At 47.4% G+C, this 25,219-nt stretch overlaps 1 protein-coding gene and 1 long non-coding RNA gene across 4 annotated transcripts in view; both read left to right on the forward strand.

Moving 5' to 3' along the window:
• kmt2a (lysine (K)-specific methyltransferase 2A) overlaps positions 1-17,485 on the forward strand; it is a 61,843-nt gene extending 44,358 nt beyond the window's left edge. For all 3 annotated transcript variants that reach the window (XM_088939994.1, XM_088939995.1, XM_088939996.1), the window contains exons 26-36: positions 347-508; positions 704-5,459; positions 6,093-6,149; positions 6,406-6,488; positions 6,693-6,839; positions 8,162-8,236; positions 9,380-9,554; positions 9,734-9,841; positions 10,049-10,132; positions 10,945-11,074; positions 11,768-17,485. In XM_088939994.1, coding sequence (XP_088796120.1) covers positions 347-508; positions 704-5,459; positions 6,093-6,149; positions 6,406-6,488; positions 6,693-6,839; positions 8,162-8,236; positions 9,380-9,554; positions 9,734-9,841; positions 10,049-10,132; positions 10,945-11,074; positions 11,768-12,043 — 6,053 coding nt within the window. In that variant the 3' untranslated portion in view covers positions 12,044-17,485. The remainder of the gene's footprint in view (positions 1-346; positions 509-703; positions 5,460-6,092; positions 6,150-6,405; positions 6,489-6,692; positions 6,840-8,161; positions 8,237-9,379; positions 9,555-9,733; positions 9,842-10,048; positions 10,133-10,944; positions 11,075-11,767) is intronic.
• Positions 17,486-18,696: 1,211 nt separating this feature from the next.
• Positions 18,697-21,478, forward strand: LOC148816808 (uncharacterized). Its single transcript, XR_016094693.1, has 2 exons — positions 18,697-18,858; positions 21,345-21,478. It is a non-coding gene; the product is annotated as an uncharacterized LOC148816808 (long non-coding RNA).
• The last annotated feature ends 3,741 nt before the right edge of the window (positions 21,479-25,219 follow it).

Genomic DNA, 25,219 nt, shown 5'->3' on the forward strand with positions numbered 1-25,219 from the left:
TGACAAATACAGTGTGATGGTCACCTTATCCTGTAGGCCACTGTGCTCATGTGTCATTGATCAGAGTGTGGGGCGTTGCTTGACATTGTGGTTCACTGTTCAGATTGGTACATCCCACCCATCCTCACAACTTGGAGCAGTGTGTTCATGAGTCCACTTCAGTCCTAAGGCTAATCTAAGTATGCGTGGCCCAATTCTTATTTTGTTCACAATATTCATTTTTTGTTGCCTTTGAATTGATTGGTACTTGAGCTGGACAGAAAACTCATCGTTCACATGGGTTTGGCCCTAGACGAGGTGGAGCTCGAAGGGCAAGGTGGTGAGACGCTGTCTTTCTTTTGCACAGACGTTGAGATGTGCCCACTCCCCGGCTCTGTGGCACCTGCGCGCCCCGCCGACAAAAAGCCTCTCCCGTCACCCCAAAAGCCACAGGCAGCCACCCGCAACAGGCACCCCAGCTACCCCCCCTGTCACAGATCTCCCAGCTCCAGGCCTCTTCCTTCTGCAGGTAACTGCACCTTGTAGGCATTCATTGTCTGTTGAGTAGCAATTAAGAACATTTGACAATCTGAAAAATTGTCATTGTAGGAAAACTATATGGTTTAAAATGCACAATCCTTTAACAATTTAAAGATTTAATAATGTAAAGAATCCACATTGATGAACTCCATTCAAATCCGTCTCATGTCTTGTTGTTTTCTAGGGGACCCCTCTCCCACAACCCATGAGATAGTGACCGTGGGCGACCCCTTGCTTAATTCCGGCCTTCGGAGCATCGGGTCCCGGCGCCACAGCACCTCCTCCATCTCCCCGCAGCAGCCCAAACAGCGGGTCACCTCCCCTTCGCGGGGTGGAGGGCCTCTGGGGAGGTCGGGGGGGTTCTCCTCCGCCCCCTCCCTCTCCTCCACCCCCCGCGAGCCCGGGAGCTGGGATGCGGAGAGCCGGAGTGGTGGTGGAGGGGGTGGTCACGCCCGGGAGTCCGGGAGCCTCAGCCCTGGGGCCTCCCGGAAGAACGGGAGCAGCACCCAGGAGAGGAAGGGAGAGGGCGGCAGGGAAGGCGTGGGCAAGTCAGCGGGACAGAATTCCACGAGTGGCGCGGCACTGCCGTCGCTGGCCAGAGAGAGCCAGGTGTCCCCTCCGGTGGCGACGGCTGTCCTCACCAGCCACAGGAGAAGCAACAGCAGCTCAAAGACCGAAAAGGGGAAGCAAGGCAGCACCAAAGACGCGGCTCCTTCAGCTGGGCTTAGCCTGGCATCCAGGCACCATTCGGCTGCGCTACCAAAGGATGCCAACAGCAGCGAGCCAGTGAAAGATGGAAATTCTACGGCTGCGGTGTCCTCCAAAGACCTTCCAAAACCTGGCTCTCCTCCTCCACCTCCCCCTCCTCCTCTTCCTCTTCTGCATCACAAAGGTGGGGTGAAGAAGCCCCGCGAGCAGCTACCAATGCCCAGCGCACTGCCCGCGGTAAAGACCGCGTGGTCACCGGGACCAAGGCCAGCAGAGGACACCGTAAAGCGCAGCTTGCTGGCAGCCCCACCCCCGGGGGCCAGCCACGCGATTCCCAACCCCAAAGATAAACGTTCCAAAGTGAAAGCAGCGGGGGGCAAGGAAACGATGAAGGAGAAGGAGAAGACGCCCCAGAACAGTACCACACAAACCTCAGACCCCTCTGTCACGGAGTCTGTGAGTAGCAATGCCAAAGGCTCTGGGAAGCTGGACCCTGAGAATTTTGAGAGTCCCGTGGGAGAGAAATCTCTGAAGTGTAAAGAGAGATTTCCTGGTTCAGAGAAGAAGACCAGCAGCACGAGCGCCCCTGGGGGGACGCAGCACAAGTGTGGCTCAGAAAAAGGGTTCAAAGCTTCACAAGCTCACACAGAAACATCGGGGAAAGAGGCATCGGTGTCCCAGAAGAAACGCACAGTCAAGGTGACCCTTACGCCCTTGAAAATGGACCCTAATGGGACCAAAACCGTCAGCAGTTCCTCTACCACGACCACATCAACCTCCACGTCCTCTGCTCCCCAGGGCTCTCACAAGAAATCGTCGCGGAGCCTCCTGTTTTCTCCGCCCTGCGTGAGCTCGAAGAGCTCGGAACTGGAGGCCCAGCACCCGCAGGACGAGGGCGTGGCGCATCTCCTTGGTGCCCAGCACAGTGCTGGGGACGATGGGGTTTTTCAGAAGGACAGCCCAGAAGGCGCTGCTGAGCACGCCCTTCAGGACGGCAGTGGCGACAGCAGTTGTGGAGTCAAGCAGCACGAGGACGACAGCGACAGCGCTGGATCGGTGAAGCGGCGTTACCCTCGGCGCAGCGCCCGTGCGCGGTCCAACATGTTTTTTGGCCTGACACCCTTCTATGGCGTTCGGTCCTACGGTGAAGAAGACATTCCCTTTTACAGCAGCGGGGACTCCTCTTCGGGAAAGAAGCGGTCAGGAGGCGGGGGCAGCAAGCGAGCAGCCGAAGGGCAGGTGGACGGGGCGGATGACATGACGACTTCCTCCTCGGGCGAGAGCGGAGAGGAAGAGGAGGGGGTCGTGGGCCAGGGCAGCGACGAGGACGCTTATTACTACAATTTCACTCACACTATTATCAACCCGGGTCGTGGGCTGACCCCTGAAGGAGGGTTAGAGCAATGCCTTGGAAGGGACTCCCAGCTCCATGGCTTCCTCAAGGAGGAGTCGGGAGAAGAGGACCGGATAGGGGAAGAAGGAGGAGGTAGAGCAATGGACCACTTGGGCCGCCCACAGATTGGCCAGCTGGACGGCGTAGATGATGGCTCAGAAAGTGACACCAGCGTGAACGCCACTAGCACTGCTGCTACCTCCTCCACATCGGGCAAGACCACTCAGAGCACTGGCAAGAGAAAGAGCAAAGACAGCCGGGGAGAGAAGCTGGATATGGGGTCATGTGAGGATTCGGGCACTGGCAAAGAAGCCGAAAACCGTGGTGGAGGAGCTGGGAATAATGGTGGTGTCAGCAACAGTCGAGACACCAGAAAGAGCCTGAAGGATGGAAACAAGCTGGAAAACTGCCTTCCTCTGAGTAGCGTGAAATCACAGGGGCAGGATCCCCTGGAGGCTCAGCTCACCCTCAACACAGAGCTGTTGAAATCTGACTCGGACAACACCAACAGCGACGACTGTGGCAATATCCTCCCCTCCGACATCATGGAGTTTGTGCTCAACACGCCTTCCATGCAGGCTCTTGGACAGCAACCTGAGACCTCTTCCTCTGAGCTTCTGTCTCTGGATGAGGGCTTCGGGCTCGATGGCAACCGGGGCAAGGACATCGGCCTGTTTGAGGACTTCTCCCAGCAGCTGCCCAGTACTGAGCCCGTAGAGAGCGGAGTAAATGCTTCCATTCCTGGGGAAGAGCAATACGACCTCCCACTGGAGCTGCCCTCTGACCTCTCTGTGCTGACCACACGCAGCCCCTCGGTGGCCAACCAGAACCACAGTGCCCTGATTCCTGAGCCCCCAGAGCGCTCCATCCTGTCTCTGCCTTCAGAGGAGGTTGAGAAAGGTGGTGACAAATCGCGAGGGGCCACCAGTGCTTCCAGTGAGACCCAGCAAGGGGGAGCAGGTAGCGGGGAGTCACAAGTCACAGAAGGCCACATGACCCCAGAGCATTTCATCCCCACCCGTCTAGAAGGAGACCGTATGACCAGTCCACCAATTGGTCAGGTTGTGGAGCCTAGCAGCGATTTAGCCAGAAGTTCTGGTACACCTGGACTTCCCAGTTCGCCTACCATCCCACTGCAAGGGCAGAAGTACATGCCTGCCACTGCAGAGAGTCCTGGCCCGACCCAGGTAGCAAGCACCGCCGTTCAGACCACTGCCACCCATCTCAAGCCTGGCACAGAGAAACTGATTGTGGTTAACCAGCACATGCAGCCCCTCTATGTCTTTCAGACTCTCCCCAATGGGGTCACTCAAGAGATACAGATCGCGCCATCAGTCAGCACAACTGCTGGCGTCATGGACACCAGCTCCTCAGTCTTGGCGTCAATGACTGGAGGATTGGCGCTAGCACCAAGTTTGAACCCTGGAATATCCACTTCTCAGTCCATTTTCCCTACTGCTGGTAAAGGCTTGGTTCCCATGCCCCATCACCCCCAGATCCATGCTTTTGCAGGTGCAACGCAGGCCAACTTCCCGACTGGAATTCCCAGTACCACTTCCAGCCTTCGCATTGGGGTTCAGCATTCCCAGGACCCCCAGATGCTTGTCTCTGAGGCTGGTCACCGGCCCGAGCTGGCTGCCGTGGCCTCTTCCATCATCTCCAGCTCTACATCTAGCTCTCCCTCCTCTGTTGCACCCGCTTCAGGCCACGGCAAGAAGCGCCCCATTTCCCGGCTCCAGCCACGCAAGACCAAGAAGCTAGCACGCTCGGGGACCCAACCAACGTTAGCCCCCTCGGAGGTTGCGCCCAACATGACCCTCATCAACTTCTCACCTTCCCAGATTCCTGCAGGAATACAGGGGCAGTCCAGGCTGGTGGAGCTGGGCACTCTGGCTACAGCAGCAGCAGCTACGTCTCACCGGACAGTTCCCAACATCATCAAGCGCCCCAAATCCGAGGTGAGCGCAGTGTACTTTGAGCAGGCACCTCTGTTGCCCCAGGGTATGGTTGCCCAGGCTGGACAACCAGGCATCCTTGGGCACGAGTCTTCCACACACCTGGTACCCTGCACGATGTCTGGTCTGAATCCCAACCAGCCTGTGCTGAATGTTGTTTCTATGCCAACCAGTGGGCCTGGCAACCTCCTGGGACCAGGATCGGTATCCCTTAGCACCCCTGGGCTCCTTGGACCAGCAGACATCACAGGATCCATCAGCAACCTAATCCTCAAAGCCACACAGCAGAGTCTGGGCCTCCCTGAGCAGCAGATGGTGCTGCAGCCTGGGCCTGGTATGATTTCCCAGCTAAGTGGCCCAGCTCCGACTCCCAACACCAGCAGCATCTGCGTCCTGCCCTCCCCTCAGGCCATCAGCATGCCCGTCGCCCAGCCGGCCGACCAGGAAGGCAGCTACCACCTGCAGCACTACCCAGTGACTCCGCTGCTGGCCGATAAACCTCAAGCGCTCGACCACGGCGCCAGCGCCAACATATCAGCCCCCACGCCGCTAGCGCCCAGCACTGCGGCGCCGGAGAGGGTGCGGACGTTGGGCACCTCAGCGCAGAGCTCGAGGGCGACTCCGCTCTCGCGGGCCTCGGACCAGCAGCAGGCGCACAAGACGGCGACCGCAGGAGCGGGAGCGGGAGTAGCAGCATCAGCAGCAGCTGCAGCACTAACTGCTGCGGCCAGCGAGGCCACCGGGAAGGGGAAGATCAAGGTGAAGCGGACGCAGCCCAGCCCGGATAAAGGCAGCGGGAAGAAGCACAAGCCGATGCACGTGGACAGCCCTCGGGAAAAGCAGGGGGCGGCCAACGCCGGCAGCCGAGATGCCTCCGCTCCAGGGTAAGAGGGAGAGTTTGTCCCAGCAGCAAAGCACAACCGGCATAGTACCACTGGGGTCAGGTTGGGATTAGCTGGTCAGGGTTGGGATCCCGTTGTTCCTGTGACTTGCTGGACACCTGCGGGTCTGCAGTGCCGTTGGTGAGACATGTTTCACGCACTCCTGTCATGGGGGAGGGATGAGGTCTGAAGTGGCTAGCTGTGAAGATTGTGGAGATTGCAGTATGTCTGCAGGAGAGCGTGAAAAATAGATGACGGCTCATTTTGCAAGCTGAGAACCTTGCCTTTGCTTTTGTTTTTTTACACCTCTCGCTCAGCAAAAAAGTCAGAATACACATTACACCCAGATTTAATCACTGATAGTTCGATCACGTTAGACCCAGATCATATCGGTTTCTCCACCCGTGTAACTGCAGTTTGATTGCGGTTTCCTGAAGATGCATCTTCTCTCGACTCAGTGGGAAGCTGCCAGCAGGCTTTGCAATTGTATCATGTTCCATGTGGGTCTTAAACCAGTTCCTCTATTCCACTTGTCTTCCATAATACAAGCAATTTGTTAAGCATGTGGTGTAGCTACTCGTGGAAATATATCCATATGGCTGAAATCTAAAGACTTGTAATTGTGTGTGTTTCTAGGGCTAGACGTCCTGTCTCTCCTGAACCTATGGATATTGAGAGGGAGGCGAGGAAGGGGTGAGTCCTGCATAGTGCGAGTCTGGGAATCGTCTCCCAGGTTTCACATTCTGACTGAGCTGTCCCAGTAAAAGTTCCGTCTTTCTACCCTGCTGTGTCCTCTCACCCTTTCCATTAAAGATACAATGCATCAGGATGTTCAACTGAAACGGCTCTCTTGCTGAGAAGTCCTGTTGCTCATTTCGCTTGTGTTAAATTGTGTTTGTGGAGTAAGAATGTGCATGTCTCACTGCCTGCCGGGGTTGTGTGCTTGCAGTGATGCTCCTGATGGAACCGTGGCACTTCCTGCCCAGGGTACCAGCGCTCTGGAGACCCCCGAGGAGAAACCCAAGGCCACAGGTGAGCTGCGCCTGCGCACGGTAGATCAGTAAATGCTTGCACGGCTGCAGGAGTTTTCTTCAGTCCTCGCTCCTCTTCCTGATCGAAAGACCACGTCCGTAGCAACCGCAAAGTGATTTGTGAGCAGTCCGAGTGCTCGGAGTGTAATAAAAAAGGGATACCTGGCTAATGTTCCACTCTCGTCTCCGCCCCGCGCCGCGTCAGTCGGGGAGCCCCGGGCTGTGGGGGCGCAGCAGAAGGAGCAGGAGCAGCAGCAGAAGGATAGGCCGGCCGACAGGAAGCCGAAGAAAGGGCTAATGTTCGAGATCTGCAGCGACGACGGCTTCCAGATCCGCTCGGAGAGCATTGAAGGTGACCTCTGACCCCTGTTTTTGTCCATTGTCGGACCTCCTCATCTCCTGAGTTCACGCTTTTTATTATTAAGCCTTCTTTTTTGGCCTGTTACCCTACAGATGGCACTCAGACACAGTAAACACTCATTTGCATTACGTTAAATCAGAAGCCTTTAATGGTTTAATTAATTGACTGCTTTAAATTGCTGTACTTCAGGTTTTGATGGAGATGCCTTTTTCAATTTGTCTTAATTAAATCACAGCAGCTTACAGCTCCTGTTAATGTTCTCTGGGGTTTTGTTTTGTTTGTTGGTGCTGATGACATTGCTGTTGCACATGCTTTTTTTAAAGAGAGATTTCTGATTACTGCTCAATAATATAGAAAAAAGAAAACTGAGTCTGATTGCCACTCCGTACACACTGAGCCCGAGGCTGGAAGAGATATATTTTGGTGGTTCTTTCCAAAAAACATGGTTCACCTGCATTGTTCTTCATTTAAGATTTGTAACCACAACAAAAAGAGCACAAGAGCATAACAAAGGTTAGAAACGAGAAGAGGCCAAGACTAGAAGGGGTAATTAGTAGTAACTTATTGATCTGAGAATCTGATCCAGCTTGTTCTTGAAAGACAGTACACCTGGGTAGCCTTTACATAAAGAAGTGTCCTGTTCTCAGTTTTAAATACACCTTGTAGTTTCCAGTTGTGTTCTTTGGTTCTTGTTTTTCCTGTTTATTCTGAATAAGTCCATCTAGTCAGTGTGCTTGAGGATTATGAATACTTAAATCAGGTCCCCTCTTTGTCTTCATACATCAAGACAAAAGGATTCAAATCTTTTAGCCTGTCAATGTCTGACACTTCCTTAAACCCAGGTATGTATCAGGTTGCTGTTCACTAGACTGATTCCAGAGCATCAGGATCATTGTGCACTGTGGTCACTAACCTTGTACACAGTATTCTTATTAAGGAATAATAAGGTCTCTGCACGATTAAAACGGTTATTGATGGTTACGGTTATTAAAATATTGACAGTAATAATAATTATAATAATAATAAGATTTTACTTTGTGTGGTTTTATTTTTTAACATTCTGTTTGTTTCTTAGATTGTTCAGTGGTGCATTATGAGTGTATATAACCGAGAAAACCCTAAAAACAGAAGCCATAGAGCCAGTACAGGAGGTGGCAGGTGCTTTATATATGGATCTTGATGCGTGCTGTAAGCCATAGAGAGTTTGTGTGTTGGTGTTTTTCCAGTTTTACGCTCACACTCGGGGCTTCCACTTCAGAAGCGATACACTCTTCCTCAACTGCGCCTCTTGTCTCTTCCTTTCCTCCCTGTAGAGGCCTGGAAGTCCCTGACTGACAAGGTGCAGGAGGCACGCTCCAATGCCAGGCTGAAGGAACTTTCCTTTGAAGGTTAGCCGTCCTGCCCCGATCTCTGTGCGACTGAGTTCCCTAAATGTCTCATTCCTGCCCTGAAAAGATCTTCACCTATTGGTTGTGAATCTTTTTCCCATTCGAGGTAAACAATCAAAATAATATTAAGTAGAACGGACATCAAAAGCAGGATGAAGCTTGTATTAAAGGATCTAATTCCCATCACACAGTTCTGGGGTTTAGACAGAAATTTGCATGACCTGGTTTTCTGGAAGAGCTGATAAACGTCCCCTACTTGACTTAATGTGACTTAATGTTCATTACTAAAAACACTTCTCTGTATATGGGGTTTCAGGGTCCATTCAAATCCAAGATGTAGCGTGTTGCTAAAAGATAATGTGAGTTTGTTTCATTGTGGGTTTCTGGGTTGCACAGAAATCTGCTCAATATCAGTGAGGGCACACGTGCCTGAAAGGGTTGCTTTCTCCTGTATCCTCTCTTGTACTTTACATATCCAAGCCCTATCAACCCTTCAGGCCAGAGCATCCCCTAGCGATGCTGGTTTCCATTACACAGCTGTCTCTGCAGCAGGGACTCGAACCCACAAACGCCCACTTCAGAGACCCCAGACCTTTCCACTACGCTATATACTGCGTTGTATTGTAATGCAAAACAAAGCATAAAAATCTGAGCCTTCATTACAGCCTCTAGACGTTCAGGGAGTAAACATTCCCCTAAGTTCAGGCATGCGTAGGCTGCAAAGGAACATGTAAAGGTTTATTCAGGTGCGACACCTGAAGAAGGCTCCACAGCCAAAACATTGTGTCTCTTTTCTTTTCAGCATGGAATGAACCTTTACTTGTTCCTCTGCATTCTCTTGTTTATCCTGTAGATCAGTAGCTTTGAGCTAGTCTTCTTCTGCAGATGTTCTTTTTGAACAAATCCAGAATTCTAGTGGGCAGAAAAGAAAAACAGGAGCTCAGTCTCTAATCACGATACAACCACAATGTATATATTTCTAAGTAGAGTACAAGAACAAGTTATACAGGATAAGAACAAGGGCTTTGTAAAAAAATGTACTACTGGGTGAATTGGAGCACAAGATGGAGGCAGCAGAAGGCACAAGGTTTTACAGGGTTAGCCGCCCCCTGTCCTCACTCTTGCTGCCTCGCTCTTTCTCAGGGGTGAACGGCCTGTGGATGCTGGGGGTGATCCACGACGCCGTGGTGTTCCTCCTGGAGCAGCTGTACGGCGCCCGGCACTGCCGCAACTACAAGTTCCGCTTCCACAAGCCAGAGGAGGCGGATGAGCCGCCCATCAACCCGCACGGCGCGGCCAGAGCGGAGGTCAACTACAGGTAGGCGGCTGCAGGAAACCGCGCGCGCGTGCAGCAGGGCGTGGCGAGGGAGCGCGGCGGTCGCGGTGAGGAACGAGCGGGCGAAACGGACTAGTGGGGCCCCAAGACTGTCGATCCCAGCTCCTCTAGGCCCCCTCGCTCGTGGTGTCATTCCTCGTCTTCCCATCTCTTCCTTTCAGGCGCTCGGTGTTTGACATGTTCAACTTCCTGGCCTCCAAACACCGGCAGCCCCCCAAGTACAGCCCCCACGACGAGGAGGAAGAGGAGGTGCAGCTCAAGTCTGCCCGGTGAGTGGCTCTGTTTGGGGATTCGGCGCTGCCCTCTCCTTGGCCTGAGGCGGGGCCCCTGTGTCGGACTATTCACCCCTTCTTTTTATGCTGTGGCTCTGTCTTCCATTAATTTCTTCTCAGTCTTTCTCTTCCCTCCTTCTCCAAACAACAAAGCCCGTTGAGAGGACCGACCAGTGATTCTCTCGGTCTTTTTTTTTCTGCCAGCCGTCCCACCAGTATGGACCTGCCCATGCCCATGAGGTTCAGGCACTTAAAGAAGACATCGAAGGAAGCGGTGGGCGTCTACAGGTAGGGGGTCCGTTCTGCAGCGTGCCCGCCCTGTGGACGTGGCGCTTCGCGAGCGATTGTGGGCGTCGGCCCGTGCAAGCAGTTTCGCACTGGTGCAGTCCCTCTGGGGGCTCTGCGTCTCATTCCGAGTCGCCCTTTGCACACCGAGCACAGGAATCCAGAGATGTGTCACTGGGCTCTGAACTGTTACTCTTCTGCATTTCCACATCAGATTCTTCAGGCGTGGTAGCATGGTGGCAGGCATTGCAGCCTCAAAGCTGCCGGGTTTAATTCCAGCTTGGGGTGCCTGTCTGTGTGGCGTCTGCATGTTCACATGTTTTTGTTTTGCTATCCTTTTTCAGGGAGGGGTTTGGAGAGCATTTCATTCTTGGCAGGTGTGCTCCCGGTGCAACCAGCCCTGTCTATCATACCACAGAGCAAAAGGACTAAAATGGTCCAGTGGCCCAAACAGCCTCTTCTCATCTGATGTGTCATCATCAGCGGACCAGCTAGTAGGAGCTGTTTAGTTAGAAATAACGGCGAGCAATTAAGAGGCTGTGTAACGTTCTGTGTGCTGCCGCTGCTCGAACCAGAACCCTTGAAGTAGGATATTTGGACACTTGGAACTGATTAGGTCTAGACAAGCAAGCAGATCGATTGAGTCATGAATGAGCGGTGGAGATGCAGGGCTCGGCTTGAGTGAAAACAGGCAGACACCATGTTCCTCCAGGACCGGGGCTGGGCACCACTGGTGTGCAGGAATCCAGTTTGAAGTATTACAAGGGAGCTGGTGCAGTGAAAGTGACCTCGCTGGCTTCTCGTGTGTCCATCAGGTCCGCCATCCACGGCCGGGGACTGTTCTGCAAGAGGAACATCGACGCGGGGGAGATGGTGATCGAGTACTCGGGGAATGTCATCCGCTCCGTCCTCACTGACAAGCGGGAGAAGTACTACGACGGAAAGGTGAGGGGGCCCGGGATGCCTCCGAGAGCAAAGACGGGGACATGGGTCCCAGGGGAGTGTCCTGCAGTCCTCCGCGACAGAGCAAACAAGTCCCATATGCCACAACAGGCCCAGGAAGGCTGGCTTGTCTCCCTTAATCATTCTCACCAGGCCTGTGCATTTATTTCGGCTTCACCCACTTAGCAGCTGCTGTTTAGCTATTAAAGAAATTGCCAGCCTTTTCAGAAACCATTTCTGTCATTCAGCCATATGAATTTCGCCATGCTAGAACAGAAGCATTTCTGTGTACAGTAGCTTGGAAGTCTGTGCTGCAGCTTGCTTGTATATGTCATGCAGTGTAACATGGGTCAACTAGATACATATCAGGCGTATAAAACAGCGTTTTAATTCTGTGCCACATACTGTCTAGACCTATAGTGCAACAGAAATCTTATTCCATGCAGATTTACAAATATTTTAGGTTCCAAAAGGACTACAGACAGCTGCTTCAACTTGGCAGTGTGCTTTAAGACAGGCACCTACACTAATTGCAAAACATTGGCTTCAGTGGACTAGGCCGGCTGTTCCAAGCACCATCTTGAAGCTTGAGATCAGTCGTGCTGCAGGTTGCACATGAAGTTCCAATGCAGGGTATGATCTGCCGACGCGCTCCCGTTCTTTTCCGTGACTTCACATCCCTTTCTCCCACGCCAGGGCATCGGCTGCTACATGTTCCGCATCGACGACTACGAAGTGGTGGACGCCACCATGCACGGCAACGCGGCGCGCTTCATCAACCACTCCTGCGAGCCCAACTGCTACTCGCGCGTCATCAACATCGACGGCCAGAAGCACATCGTCATCTTCGCCCTGCGCAAGATCTACCGCGGCGAGGAGCTCACCTACGACTACAAGTTCCCCATCGAGGACGCCGGCAACAAGCTGCCCTGCAACTGCGGGGCCAAGAAGTGCCGCAAGTTCCTCAACTGACGCGCCGGGCTCCCGGAGAACCTCTCGCCCTCTTGGGTTGGCCATGCCAGTCGGCGGCAGCTCCGGCTGTCAGCCGACCCCTGCAGAGAGCTTTCAGGGCATTCTGGGTTGCTACTGGTTGATGGTGCGTGGGGAAAGCAGGGATTCTGGCCTGTTAACTAGTGTCGGTGTCCTGTCTCAAAGTGCGGCCGCGCGAGGTGGCTGCCAGGAATTTCTCGCTGCTCGTTTTTTTCAAGGAAGAGAATGGGGAGGGGATGGAGGAGGGTGGAGGGTGTCTGCTGGGTCAAAAGGCCTCCATCCCTATGGGGGAGCGTGCAAAACTTCTTACCTGTAGACACAACAGATAACATTTTTAAAGATGCTGTTAGTGTGTCCCCCTGGCCCTTTCAAAAGCAGAGTACTTTTGCTTGTCATTTATTAAAGAATAGCGTCCCTCCCCTTCCCCCCAATCAGTTTTGACCAAGCAGGTGAACTTTGAACTCCTGATCTGATTTTCTGGGGGTGAGGTCTTGTCTCTGGAACTATGACGCCACACTGGGTACCTAGTTTTGGTTGAGGCAGGTAAAGCACTGATTAACAATACAGGAATCGACCAACAGTAGACACCTTTGACATATGATAAGTGCAATTTGGGAAAGGGAAAGAGAAATCAATAGTAAAGGCAAACACACTCCCCTATCTCTCAACCTTTGAATGTACATAGTGGCGTATGGCGAGTCTTCGTATTAGGAGATGTCATGGGTCCGTTTTGAAATTTCCTAGTTGTGTTTCCGATACACTGTATATACTAACCCTAGTTGTAACGTCTGACAAGTCATGACCATTGTGGGGTTTTCTTTGAACACTAGAGAGCGCAATGGTGCCCAGTGGGGCGCCGATCGTAGCCCTGTAAAGGAAATCTTGTAGATTTTATTTTTTTCAATTCTGATATTCCGAATAACGACGGCAATGGGTCTGTATACTACATGAGAAATCTGACAGGGGTTAAGCTGGATGGAAGGAAGCCAGTGGCACTCGATCTCTGACGGACAGTGCCTGTTCTTGAGAGGAACACAGAGAGCTAAGGGACATGAGCGCTTCTCCTTTTATTTCTTACACCTGACATAGGAAAGGACTACATTGTCATCGACTCGCCTACGCTGCCCACTCCACACCGCCGGGCTCTGAGCCCCACAGAAATTCCACTCTGACTCTTCAGCCTGTTGCCTGATCGAACCTGTACCCAGTCTGGTTCAACATTGCAGGGGGTGGCGTTTTCTTTGACCCTCCAGAAAATTACGTCATCTGATTTAGGAGGTGAGAACATGTGGCTTGAGCCTAAATGCTCTAAACTAGCAAAATATTGCAGTTCAAAGAAGGGTATTTCCATTGTAATAGCATGATCTCTTGGGAATTTTTTAAAGGATAAGACTAATGTCCATGAAAAAGCATCGTAGCTCCAAGTACTATTTCCAAACACAGACTGCCAAAATATTTTCAATTATCTTTTAGACATATCCATAGACTGACCCATTCAGGTCTCTCTCTCTCTCGTTCTCTTGACTGATATTAATATTTTTGTTACGCAATTCATGTTTTCTCTTTTTAAATGTAAATAATATGTATATTTTTCTACACGTGAGACAAAAAGCGCTTAAAGGTGAAAAGCACTTAGTGATTGTATTTATTTTTTTAAAAGAAACAAGTTGTATTTATTTTACTGAGGTCCTCTTTTGTAGGAGACGAAACAAAGTTTACAAACACTGACGCTTTGGTTGAGAAATTTTATAGATCTTCTTATATGTTGTTTTTTTTTTTAAATGTTATTTAATTTCTCATAGCCTGTGGCTTTCTCGGTTGTTAAAAAAACAACAGCTGTCCCTGTCCCTCAGTTAGCAGTCCTCCTCCTAGCTCTGCCTGGTTGGTCTTTGCAGATTTCCAGTATCGATTGTGACCGTTTTCGAATAACTAGACATCAGCAGTAGGCGAGGTGCAGCAAAGTGTGTAAACTCGACCTGTTTACCTGTTTTAAGTGCAGCAAACCAGCCAGTCTGGCACCCTGATTGAGAGAAAATAACAGCGTGTCACTCCTCTTGCTTTTCAGTCCACGGTCAGAGTGGACGTTGCCTCCAGGATTGTAGCCGCTCTTGATGAAATACTTCGAGGAGTGTGAGAATTCTTTGGGGGCTTTTTTTTCCCTTTTTGATTCCTGCGAAGGGATGGTTCACTCGGGGAAACAGCCACGATCAGTCGCTGGGGCTGGGGTGGGGGGAGGAATGAGGGGGTCCGCCTCACAGGGAGATCTTCCTCGGTGGAAGCAGCCTTCGGATACCTGTGCTTGCCTGGGTGTGGCGCTGCAGAGCAGGGTTGTCAGTGGGCCCAACTCGAGAGCTGGTCTCCTCTTGAGTGTCCTCGTTTTGCTCTTTTTAAATTCCTCGACGGGGGTGCTGTTGCTCCACACCTCAGGGTAGCTTGCCGGTTTCTCCTTTGTCTCTCAGTACGCGGTGGGGGGGGGGGGGGCGGGTTGCCTTTTCATTCCCATCTCTAGGAGCTTTCGTGACACTCTGGGTCTGGCTTTTACGTGTGGCGAATAGAAATCCAGTATTCGGCAGCAACGGGGGGGGCACCGAGATGCCCGTTTAAAGATCCTGAAAGCCTGGGGCTCGGTTTCTCTTGTGGGGGTGCCATTCTACATCGGTCCCAGCCTGGCGTGCCGACAGAATCCCGAAATTGCCCTCCATTCAAGAGGAAACAGTGGGCTGCTCTGCTGTTCTTTTCCCCACTGTTGTCCTCTTTCAGTCCCTCATTAGAGCAGCGTTTTGTACACCCAAACTGATACAAAAATAAGACCAAGTAAAATAGCACTTGTGCTGCTGCTGCCGCCTTGCCCCTATTGCAGAAGGAGCTGTGGGGGAATGAGGGATCTGTCCCCTGTCCTACAGCTCTGATCTTTGGTCAACGAGCCTAGTTTGAATATCAGATCTGGGGCACGGTGACCATTTGTTGAAGAGAGAGAGAGCTTTTTTTTACTACTAAGCCCAGACCAGGACAAAACTGAACAAGATGACACTCTGAACCTCTTTGTCACTGGGTTCCGTTCACTTGATTTTTAACTCCAGAGCCCGTAGGAAGGATATTTTTGGTGGTCTTTGGGAGTCGTTTTCTTAGTGCCGCGCTGCTGTTATGTTTCCTCCGACGGCGCTTCATAGTATCCCATCCAACTTGGGCCGCAGCTGTATCTGCAGAAGCCCTGAGCGTTAGGGAGCCAAATTCTTCCTTACATACCTCGGGAGGAAAGAGCTCTGTGAACAGAGCGCTGGGAAGCTGCTGTGCGCACACTGTGCTTAAAGAAGTGAGCACACCAGGCCAGTTCTGAGTTCTTGTTTTTGTGTTGTGTATTTTTGTTTTTGCTGTTTTGTGAACTGTATGCTGTTTTTTTTGTTTTTTTTTTATCCGAGAAAGAAGATGCAGAATTCCTTAAACTCCTGACCTACCCAGGCTCCCAGTTTAAGCAAGTTGCACTTGCGGTAGCCTGTATAGCACTTACAGAGTGAGAGGAAAACTTCATACATAGGAACTCTTGTGTTTTTGTTTTTAAGTTCAGTTAAAGAATGGGGGAGAATTCTTCATAGCAAGACAGTGACGCTACCCCTTCGACATCTCTCGGCTCTAGAAACCAAAGCAACAATGACTGTTGCCCGAGAAATCTAGGACCATTTTTTTCCATAAAGGAGAACACAAAAAACAAATCGTCCCGAGAGACGTAATTATTTCAGGGATATGGTCAGCTTTTTTTTTTCCTGCATCAGAATACTTGCTCACCGGCCTGTCTGGATGGAGTTGGTGTTCAGAGGGAATTCTGCAGCTCAGCCTCTATTGAATGTATGTTTCAATTTCACACTGATCACAGCCACCCAGCCTGCGCTGGTTGTTCTGTTTAAAAAGGAGAGAAAAAAAAGGCAAAGTTAAATCAGTCCTCGAGCGATTGTACAATTAAGGCCTTTGGTGATTTTGTGAAAATTAAAGAAACCGATTAACATTAATGCTATTAATAAGGGCTTGGTCAGAGACTTTTCCTTGTGTAATGCATTTCAACACAATATTGCAAGAATGCTGTCCTCTTGGATTGAAGCAAGTCATTTTGGTCAGTGCCTGAGAGATGAACTCCACAGGGGTGCTGAGGCAATTGCAGTTCTTCACACATCACCTTGGACAACCAGTAACTCCTTCACATTGCCAGTTACACTATATATATATACATTTATATAAATATAAATAGTATCTCATACTTCAGTGTCTACACAGTATATGGAATGGACAAACTTAGTTACAAATAGCAAACAGCAGCTTACTTAAGGTTAATTGCATCTTTCAGTGTACTCTATAATGGTTTTTGTGTTACAGATACTACTATACTAGAACTAACGTAACAGCAGCTTGTAATTAATATCAAATATCCGTTATCCTGTGTCTAGAGGCCTTGTCACAGGGCCCACTGCGGTTGTTTTTTTTTCTTTCTTTTTAAAGGAACGACGATATTTATATTACGAAACTATATATGTATAATGTGGTTGTGTACCTGTTGAAGTCAGCCATTTGACTCTCGTGATTTTAACTTGTAGTAAAAAATGAATGTTTTATTTTCTTTGGACATATATTTTTTTTTTACAGGAATTCTTAATCTTCGACCGCTTTCTTGATGTGGTAACTCAATGTGTTGAATAGTCAAGGCCATAGAAAAAGTTATTTTTGATCTTTTCTGTTTCGGTTTTAAAAAACTCACTGATGGGCTTCTTTTGTCCTCCTGCTCCCCCACCTTCTGATAGGTAAGGCTTCATTTGTAGTTTTTATTCATTTTTTACGTAGTGTTTTATAATAAAGAACTATAGAATTTTTATTTATTGTTTTTTTTGCAATTATTTTCTAAACTCCAGGACAGTGACAGTTTAGGGTAGGGCAGTCAAATGAATCTTAAACTTTTATATGTGTAGTTTTTAAGGGTCTCTGTACCGCATTGGGAAGTGACGCGCTAAAGGAGGATGGTGGGGGAGAGAAGGAAGATGAACAGATTTTTCTTTTTTTTTCTGTGGCCTTTCACCAACACTCTCCTTGTCTTGCCTTTTCCCACGTGAGGACTTTCAACTTCTAGCGTCCTGCCAGAAACACCCTGCCCTTTGCCCTTTGCCCCTTGCCCCCTGCGTGGTCATGGCAACTATAATAACCATGGTGATGATGATTAAGTGTTTGTTTCTCTTGAGTTCGTAGCTCATCAGTGTTATCTAATATCGCAGAAATGAAGGAAAGACCGTTGGGAAAAAAAACTGAAAACTACTTAAGACTGAATGTAAAATAACTGAAAAAAAAATTGTACATAACTGTAAAAAGGAAAATTTCTAATCATGTTTATTTTCTATGCACTTTTTTTTATTTAAGTGATAGTTTAAATAATAAACATGTTCAGTTTACCCTTTCATGTCGATGCTTCTTCACTGGAGTCCCTTGTTCCCTTCTTCTCGCCCATTTCTTAGTATGAACGCGTCTACTTAAAACTGAAAAGGCATAAAACAGAATTATTAGTGTCTGAAAAACTGCTCGAACATTTAGAAAACTTCAAGAGTGTGTCAAGAAGCAACAGAATTGAATTCTAAGTTCACTTCGGTTTTTTGGGTCTCCCTTTCCACAGGTGAGGTTAGCTGGAGTCCTTCCACTGGAACTAGTTGCTTGTGTGCCTGTTCTCCCTGTATCACAGTGGGTTTCCTGTCACAGCCCAAGGCTATCATGTCTAAAACTGTCCCCTGTATGCATATGAGCACTACAGCGGTCTTGCATATTATGTCCAATCCAGAGCGTATGCTGTCCACTGACAGGTCACCGCAACCCTGCATAGGGTTAAGTGGTTAGTGAAAACGGATGGTTATTACAGTCAGAGGTAATGCATCCTATCCCACGTTTCATAGCGAACTTCTGCTTGCTCATAAAAACACTGTTCGTATTGTAAGATTTATACAAGTACATTTTTGACTGGCTGACAAGTCCTAATAAAGGCAAACAAGACGTTACACTTGTTTTCTAGAGCTGTAAACGGGTTGTAGCTGATTTAATATCCATCCATCTCTTGGCAGAGTATCTATTCTAATAAGAGAGGAGGAAATCCCTTCCAAGCAGCTATAACCACTGTTCTGTGCTTTCATTTAATACTTTGAAAATGTTACATATTATTCTTATTTCTGATTTGCTAGCATTGCTGTCATTTTTTATTTCAATGCATATTTTTATGTGAACGTAATTAAATGACACTAGGTAAAGAAAATACTTCGCTACAGTGTCGGATTATTTATAAGTTGAAAACGTTAGCGATATGTTAGAGTCTGGTCAATGTGGCGACTCGTCTGGAGGAGCGAAATCGCCGCGCACGGAAGAACAAGTACTTGTGCTGTTAGGGTGATTTTTTTTCCTGACGACTGTTTTGTCTCCAGTCGGTAGATCTGGGGGTGCACCGGGGACAAACTGGTAGTTTAAGAAACGGGTAAGGAATGACGCCTTCAATTGTTAAAGCGCTGTTTAACCAACAACACCTGGTCAGCTGTGGCTGGAGTCGTGCACTGCAGTGGAGGTGCGGTCCCGCTTGGGTCCAACAGGCGGCGCTGAGCTCCCTCTTAACTGGCGTCAGCTGCCCCATGGCGGCCTTGTTTCGGACGACATGACAGATGGTTTCATGTCAAAGCGACAGCGTCTGGGGTTTGTGAAACACACTGCAGAGGACATCGGCTTTAATTGTTTTTTCCCTTTCTGACAACATACCGTGGGATACCGTGGGAGAACGAAAAATCCTTAAGGTACGTACACACCTTTTATTGAACGGTAAACACAGCTCTGTATTCCGAGTTTGAACTATGCGGACACCGATAAATGAAGGAGTAACACTACTGTTCTTTAGTAATCCCTCCACGTGAGCATTTGTTTGTAGATTACAGTGTATCGACAATGAGGCTGGTTTGTCGGTAACATTAACGCCTGATCATTATCTACTGCAAGCTGCCGATATTGTGAGCTGTAATTGTGCTCAAAATACGGGACAAGGGACCTTTTTCTTTTCTGGATTTCGGTTTGTGAAACCCGATTTAGGTACATTAACAAACACGATGCTCTTGCCCTCTTTTCCGGAATGACACATATTCGCTGAACTAAAACTGGCGGGGAGATCACACATCGTGCATGCAATTCACATACTGTACTGCGATTAAACAACTTCACTGCGTCCCGCATGACCACGTCTGTACACTTACACGAAAGTAATAACATATCTATGATTCTCAGGGATCCAAGGTAGCAGAGAGGCAAAAGAGAGCAGCTTACCTATTTTCTTTGATGATTTAAATTTAAAATTACAAACTACAAATCATTTAATAAAGTGTGAACCACTAATGTGTTCATATCGGAAATTATTTTTATTTTGAGGTCTATAGTCTAAAACACTAGTACTCCGTGTGCATGTACTGCACTCTGAGATCTATACGGCCAGTGGCTACAATACAAAATCGACACTATTAAATATATTCAGATAAGTTATTGGTTTCTTTATCTTTAGGCTGCGGGATTTAAACCAATATACAGTACTAGAATGGTGTTTGCTGGCTAGTATTGGATTATAAAGTTAGATTTTAGTTTGTGCTGAGGTTTGGGTATTAAGATATAGGATTGGGCTGAGAATTACAGTACAGTATGCACATTTACTTCATACCTGAATCAATACAGTAAGTGTTCTTGTCCATCACACCAGGTTTTTGTTAAGATTAAGGTACATCAGTTTCACGTTCGCACGCTGTGAGTTTGTAAATTCAGAACTTGTCATGAAAGGTGAGAGACAGAAGACAGCAATGGCATCAGTTTGCTAGAATCAGCTGGTTAAACACTGAGCTGTCAACCTCTTTGTATCTCCTGTATTTAAAAATTTTTTTGCTCCTAGCTGAATATTTTATTTTTCTTTTTATGAGTGAAAGTACCTTGGTATAAGAAATGGTATTAATAAAGCAAACCTAGGCATTGTGTAAAAACAGACTTTCTAATGAAATTGAATTGCTCTAAAGCTGCAGTATAAACTTCTCTTCAGCACCCTAAACAGCTCCTCCTGTCCAGCCAGAACAAGTACTCTAGATGGTATGAAAGTTCTTAGCTCATTCCCTGTAAGAAAGCTGTAGCACAGAACAGTATACTGTATATCCAAAACGAGCAAACAAAGTTCCAGTCCAGTGAATTCTTCTGTTCAATATCAAGATCCACATTGTTGTTATAGTAAGATGTATTATTTAACTACCAAGCAAATAATTGTAATTTCCTTACACTTATATCGTTAGGTGCTTATATACTATACATATATAATTATATAGTGCTTTTCTGGATACTCCACTCAAAGCGCTTTAAAGGCATAGTGCGCCAGTACTCTCACCACACATCAGCTATCAGTGGGGAGGAGAGCAGAGTGATGAAGCCAATTCAGAGATGGGGATCTTTAGGAGGCCAGGAGGAAATTAGGCTAGGACAACAGGGTTAACACCCCTGCTCTTTTCGAGAAATGCCCTGGGATGGACTGAAAGACCTCTTCTTAGCCTTCTCTTAAAGGAAACACCAGATATGCTTGATGAAACAGCTGTCTGTAGACCTCTTGGAACCTAAAGTATACGCAATTCTGCATGGAATAAGAGTTGTGTTGCACTGAAGCTCTACACTGCATGTTCAGATGTGGAGTAGGATTAAAGGGAGAAATGCTTTTTAATGTGTATGTATGTAGTTCACTTAAATGGGTTCAATCCCCGAAAGAAAAAAGCTCATCAATTTCCCTACGGGATTAATAAAGTATTATCTATCTATCTAAATTCTAAGTGGGATTTATTTTTCCAAGCCCTTGGATAAATATAGTGAGATTCTGGGTTAATGTACTTAATGCATTAATGCACAAAAAACATTCTGTCTACATTAAAAGTGTTCATCTTTCCAGAGTCCTCAATCAACATAGACAGAGAGGTAATGATTTGAACACCTGTTAAATATATTTTGCTTTATACTGTATATAGATATAGAGATATTACAGGCACTCGTCTAAGTCACTGATTATGTATTTTTAGCAATGTCAATATTTGTTTTTTTATGTTTGTTGTCACTGGAAGTTTTTTTTCTTATAGTACTTATTATAATATAAAACGTGTTTTTATATATGGATGAAATGATCTCTGTTACAGGCACACATAGGCTGAAAGTCCACTATGCTCTTTCTTTCATACCTCAGTCTAATTTGCTCCTACAATACTGTGATTGTATTTTTCAGGGTTGGACTTTGGAGAATTCTGTGGCCAGCCTCAGGAATGGACACTGATGTCAGCTGGCTGGTGTTTGTGCTGAGATCATCCTTTTCACTTTCACTACTGTTTGTCATACAATAAAACAATATTCATCCTCCTAGTTACTTGTTTGTTTTCTTGTCATTTGTTTTGATTCTTTAACAAACCTTCTGTCTGTGACCTGGGCTCAATTCCTTCATGGCCCTGTCGGGACCTGTGTGCAGCAAGACATCTAGAGCAGTGACTCTGAAGTCTCTCAACGCACTAGGATCCAGAATATCTCTTTCTTTCATTCATGTTTTATTCTTTATGACTGAGAAAACCATAGCCTATGTATGTGATATTACTGAATTTGAGAAATAGCACAGAACGACCTAAAGAAAGTTCAGGGGGCTACAAATTACAGGACATGCCCTGATGCAATTACACAACACAAGTGCCTAATGGCAAAACAAGCAAAAGAATTGTTACTTTCTGCAATTCCTTAAACATTGAAGCAAAACTATCAACAGTATGCACCATTGAAAACTACACTAAACACTGTGCAAGATCATAGCAGCTCTATGTGATTTGCTGGATTAAGCAAAGGTATAAACATGAGCTATAATCGGATACATAACACCTATAAATCTAATGGGAAAATGTAATTTTAAAATTACTTCACGCTAAATCTGATGATGCGTCTCTTTGGGTTCAGCTTCGCTCATCCAACTATTAAAACTCCGTCTTATTGCCGACAAGTACTGCGACATGAATGTTTTTCGAACAATAGTTTATGAATGAATGAAAAAACGTTTTTCCCCCCGAGGCTCTCCACATTTTAGTGAATGAAGTGCCATTTTCACGAGTTGTTGTGGCTCGTATGGTAGGGCGACTGTTTGGGGATACTGACTGACTGGGTTCGAAACTTGTCGTCTCCACAATTTAGGGAGAGTTTTTATCCAATAACGAAATAAAAATCCCAACACATTTTTAAAAATAATAGAGAAAAAAATAGCAAGAAGAATACTTAGTTTTTCCCCCCTCCAACTATGCAAAATCAAATGAATTGATATCAATGACCACGTAGCACTGGCCGGCTTGAGACACTGTGTAGCTCAATCGATTTAGCCACCGACCGCACTCCACAACCGCAACAGCAGCCCACGATCGAGTCCCCGTTCTCTTGAGAAGCTTTCTTTAAATTAAAATAAACTGTCCCTCCCTGATTGGCTGCGATCGGCTACATCTTGGAACACTGTGAATGGACAATATTATCCTTAACCCCGCCCACTGGAACACCTTCTCTATGTCATACCTCCGATTGGTCCTTGTAAAGCAAATACCACGCCCCTTACAGCTAGCCACGCCCCTGCTTCAGTACGGACAAGGCCCTCCAAGCGTTCACTCGCGATGGGTGGGTGGCGTGGTACAATCCTCTAACCCCACCCTCCCCGTGACCCCACAAACCCAAACCACAAATCCGGAATAAGCATCACAGTTTATATTCACTCATTTATTACAACATACGAGGTTATAAAAGAAATTACAGAAACGTTGGTACGTTGATAAAGTGTCTAGTGGTTCACATTTCTCAGATACCTTTTTTCCTCCTTTTCTTTCGTCAGGGTTCAGGTTATAAATGGGGGCGGTTCAGACCACCCCCCAAAAACGCCCGTGCAGACTGGGGTCCCGGAAAGAGGAAAAGGAGGTGAGGCCGGTGTCCGGTGGCTCGTTGGTATATCGCTGCTCTCCAGGTAGAAGAAGCGTCTTGCTCGGCTGCCGATTCAAAGCACAGAAAAAGCATTAAGCATTTAAAAAAAAAAGACGATTAACCTCTTAGACTTCTCCGGAGAAAAACAATTCTAAGCTAGTGAAAGTCTCTCTAACTTGAATCCTAACAGTGGGAAAGGAGCAACATGGGGTCCGATTGCAAAGTGGTTTGTTTTTAAAATTTCTCGTCACACCGAGGGTTTAAACTTTCTCACCGCGTTGCACCAAGCCTGGCTGCAGTTTCCTACGGTAAATTGCAAGTTTTCCCCTCGTTAAAGCAAACCGGAGCAGCAGGCGAGTCTAAATACACACCGTCCTGAAGAAACGCAATCCAGCCGCTCCGGTCCTGCAGCTTCACAGTCCACACCGCTCCAAAATCAGAACTTGGATAGAGGGGTCGGTTAGAATTAGGATGTCGTGTCCAAGCTTATTCTCACCGTAGCAATACAAAATGCCGACGTTCCCGTGAAAGTGGTTTTCAGCCCTGTTAGAAACCTGGCGTTAAGCTCCGTTTACCTCTCTTGGCCTCCAGGAAGAAGAGACTCGGACTCACCTCGGCACACGGGTCGGTCTGCGCTCCGGTTCCCCAAGCCGTGGAATATCCTACAGCCGCCTTTTAAAGCCCAGAGACTCGCCCAGATACTGGAGCCTCTAACTGAACCGAGTAAATGAATATTGTACAGCTAAAATGGGTAAGTTGCAAGTTTTAATTTATCAAGCACAAAAGCTATAGGCTCAGTTTCGACACCTTGTTTCTTCCTGAACTTTCCTGTGTTTGCAAACTCGCTATTTTAAAGAGCTACCGTTTAGCTAATAATGATGAACGGCTATTTATTCAAAACTAATAGTAGATGCTCAACACCTGTAACAATTAAGAAACGCCCAACGGGTGCGGATCTCGGAATTGGCAGTGCCCCGCTTTTAACACGCAAACTTCCAAACAGCCCGTTCGAAATATCGCAGTTTCAATGGGACACTTTATTAATCTTCATATGTCCCACGTGTTCTTAAATTGTGCAAGGCAACACCTCATTTCAAAAGCTAGTTAAGATACTCACGCTGACTTTCCAGTGCTCTCCACTGAAGTCATGTGATGCAACCGAGCCATTAATTACCATTAATTCTGACAATAATTAAATGGAGCTGGTTTTAATTTAACTATAATGGAGTGGACTGGGGAGGCTGCAAATAGAGATATCAAATAACCATTCATGCTCTTTTATAAACAATCACACCCCTTGTAAAAATAGGGAACAAGTGGATGTTAACCCCCATGCTGAAAGGACAAAGAGAATCTACTGTATCTATGAAGCATGCTCCACAGCCAAAGCAATCTGTTCAGCATGGTTACCTTTACATACTGAGGCTGTTTGACACTAACTGCATTAACATAAGTGCTCAAATTCTGTAGCTAATCACCCTTCGCTAATGACTTGGATCGTTTTTCTCATGGAATAAACAGCAAAAAGAATTCTTACATTATGGCACAAATACATTATTTTGATTGGCCCTGTCCATCAAACCTCTCCTGTTAAAGTGTATTGCTCAACTGAGAAACCTCACCTGGAGGCTATAAGTAAAAATGAGTTTTGTCATAAGTTTCCTGTTTTGTCTGAAAACTAACAGGCCTGAAAGAAGGGGCTAAGAGAGCACTATACAGTGTCCTGCAAAAGTCCTGTGCCAGCCAAGTCTAAACTATTCTCTTTATCATCAAGCAATCTGTATTTGTGATCAAAAGATTAATACCAATTAATACCATGTACCATACATTTTACTTTTGGGTAATTCCATGCATACATTTGATCATCTCAGAAAAAATACATTGTGCATTCAAGCCAGGAAATTGAAAGAAACATGAGTATTGAGACACAGGGATGTGCAACCAAATACTTAACATGTAAGGCAAGAACTGCATGAAGTTCACTGCACTCACCCAGAACTTAAGGTTAGAAAACCTCATGCCAGGCCATGTTTCACAGACGAGGTGGTGTTCCTTGGACTATCTGCATTTCCATCCTTTCCACATTTCCATCACCCAAGCAATGGTGTACCTTGGGCATCTCTGTCCATGAACCTTTGCTCCAAACTCTACTGCCTCATCTTTGCACTG

Source organism: Atractosteus spatula, chromosome 22, assembly GCF_055471065.1.
Source record: "Atractosteus spatula isolate fAtrSpa1 chromosome 22, fAtrSpa1.hap1, whole genome shotgun sequence".
NCBI classification, from domain to species: Eukaryota; Metazoa; Chordata; class Actinopteri; order Semionotiformes; family Lepisosteidae; genus Atractosteus; species Atractosteus spatula.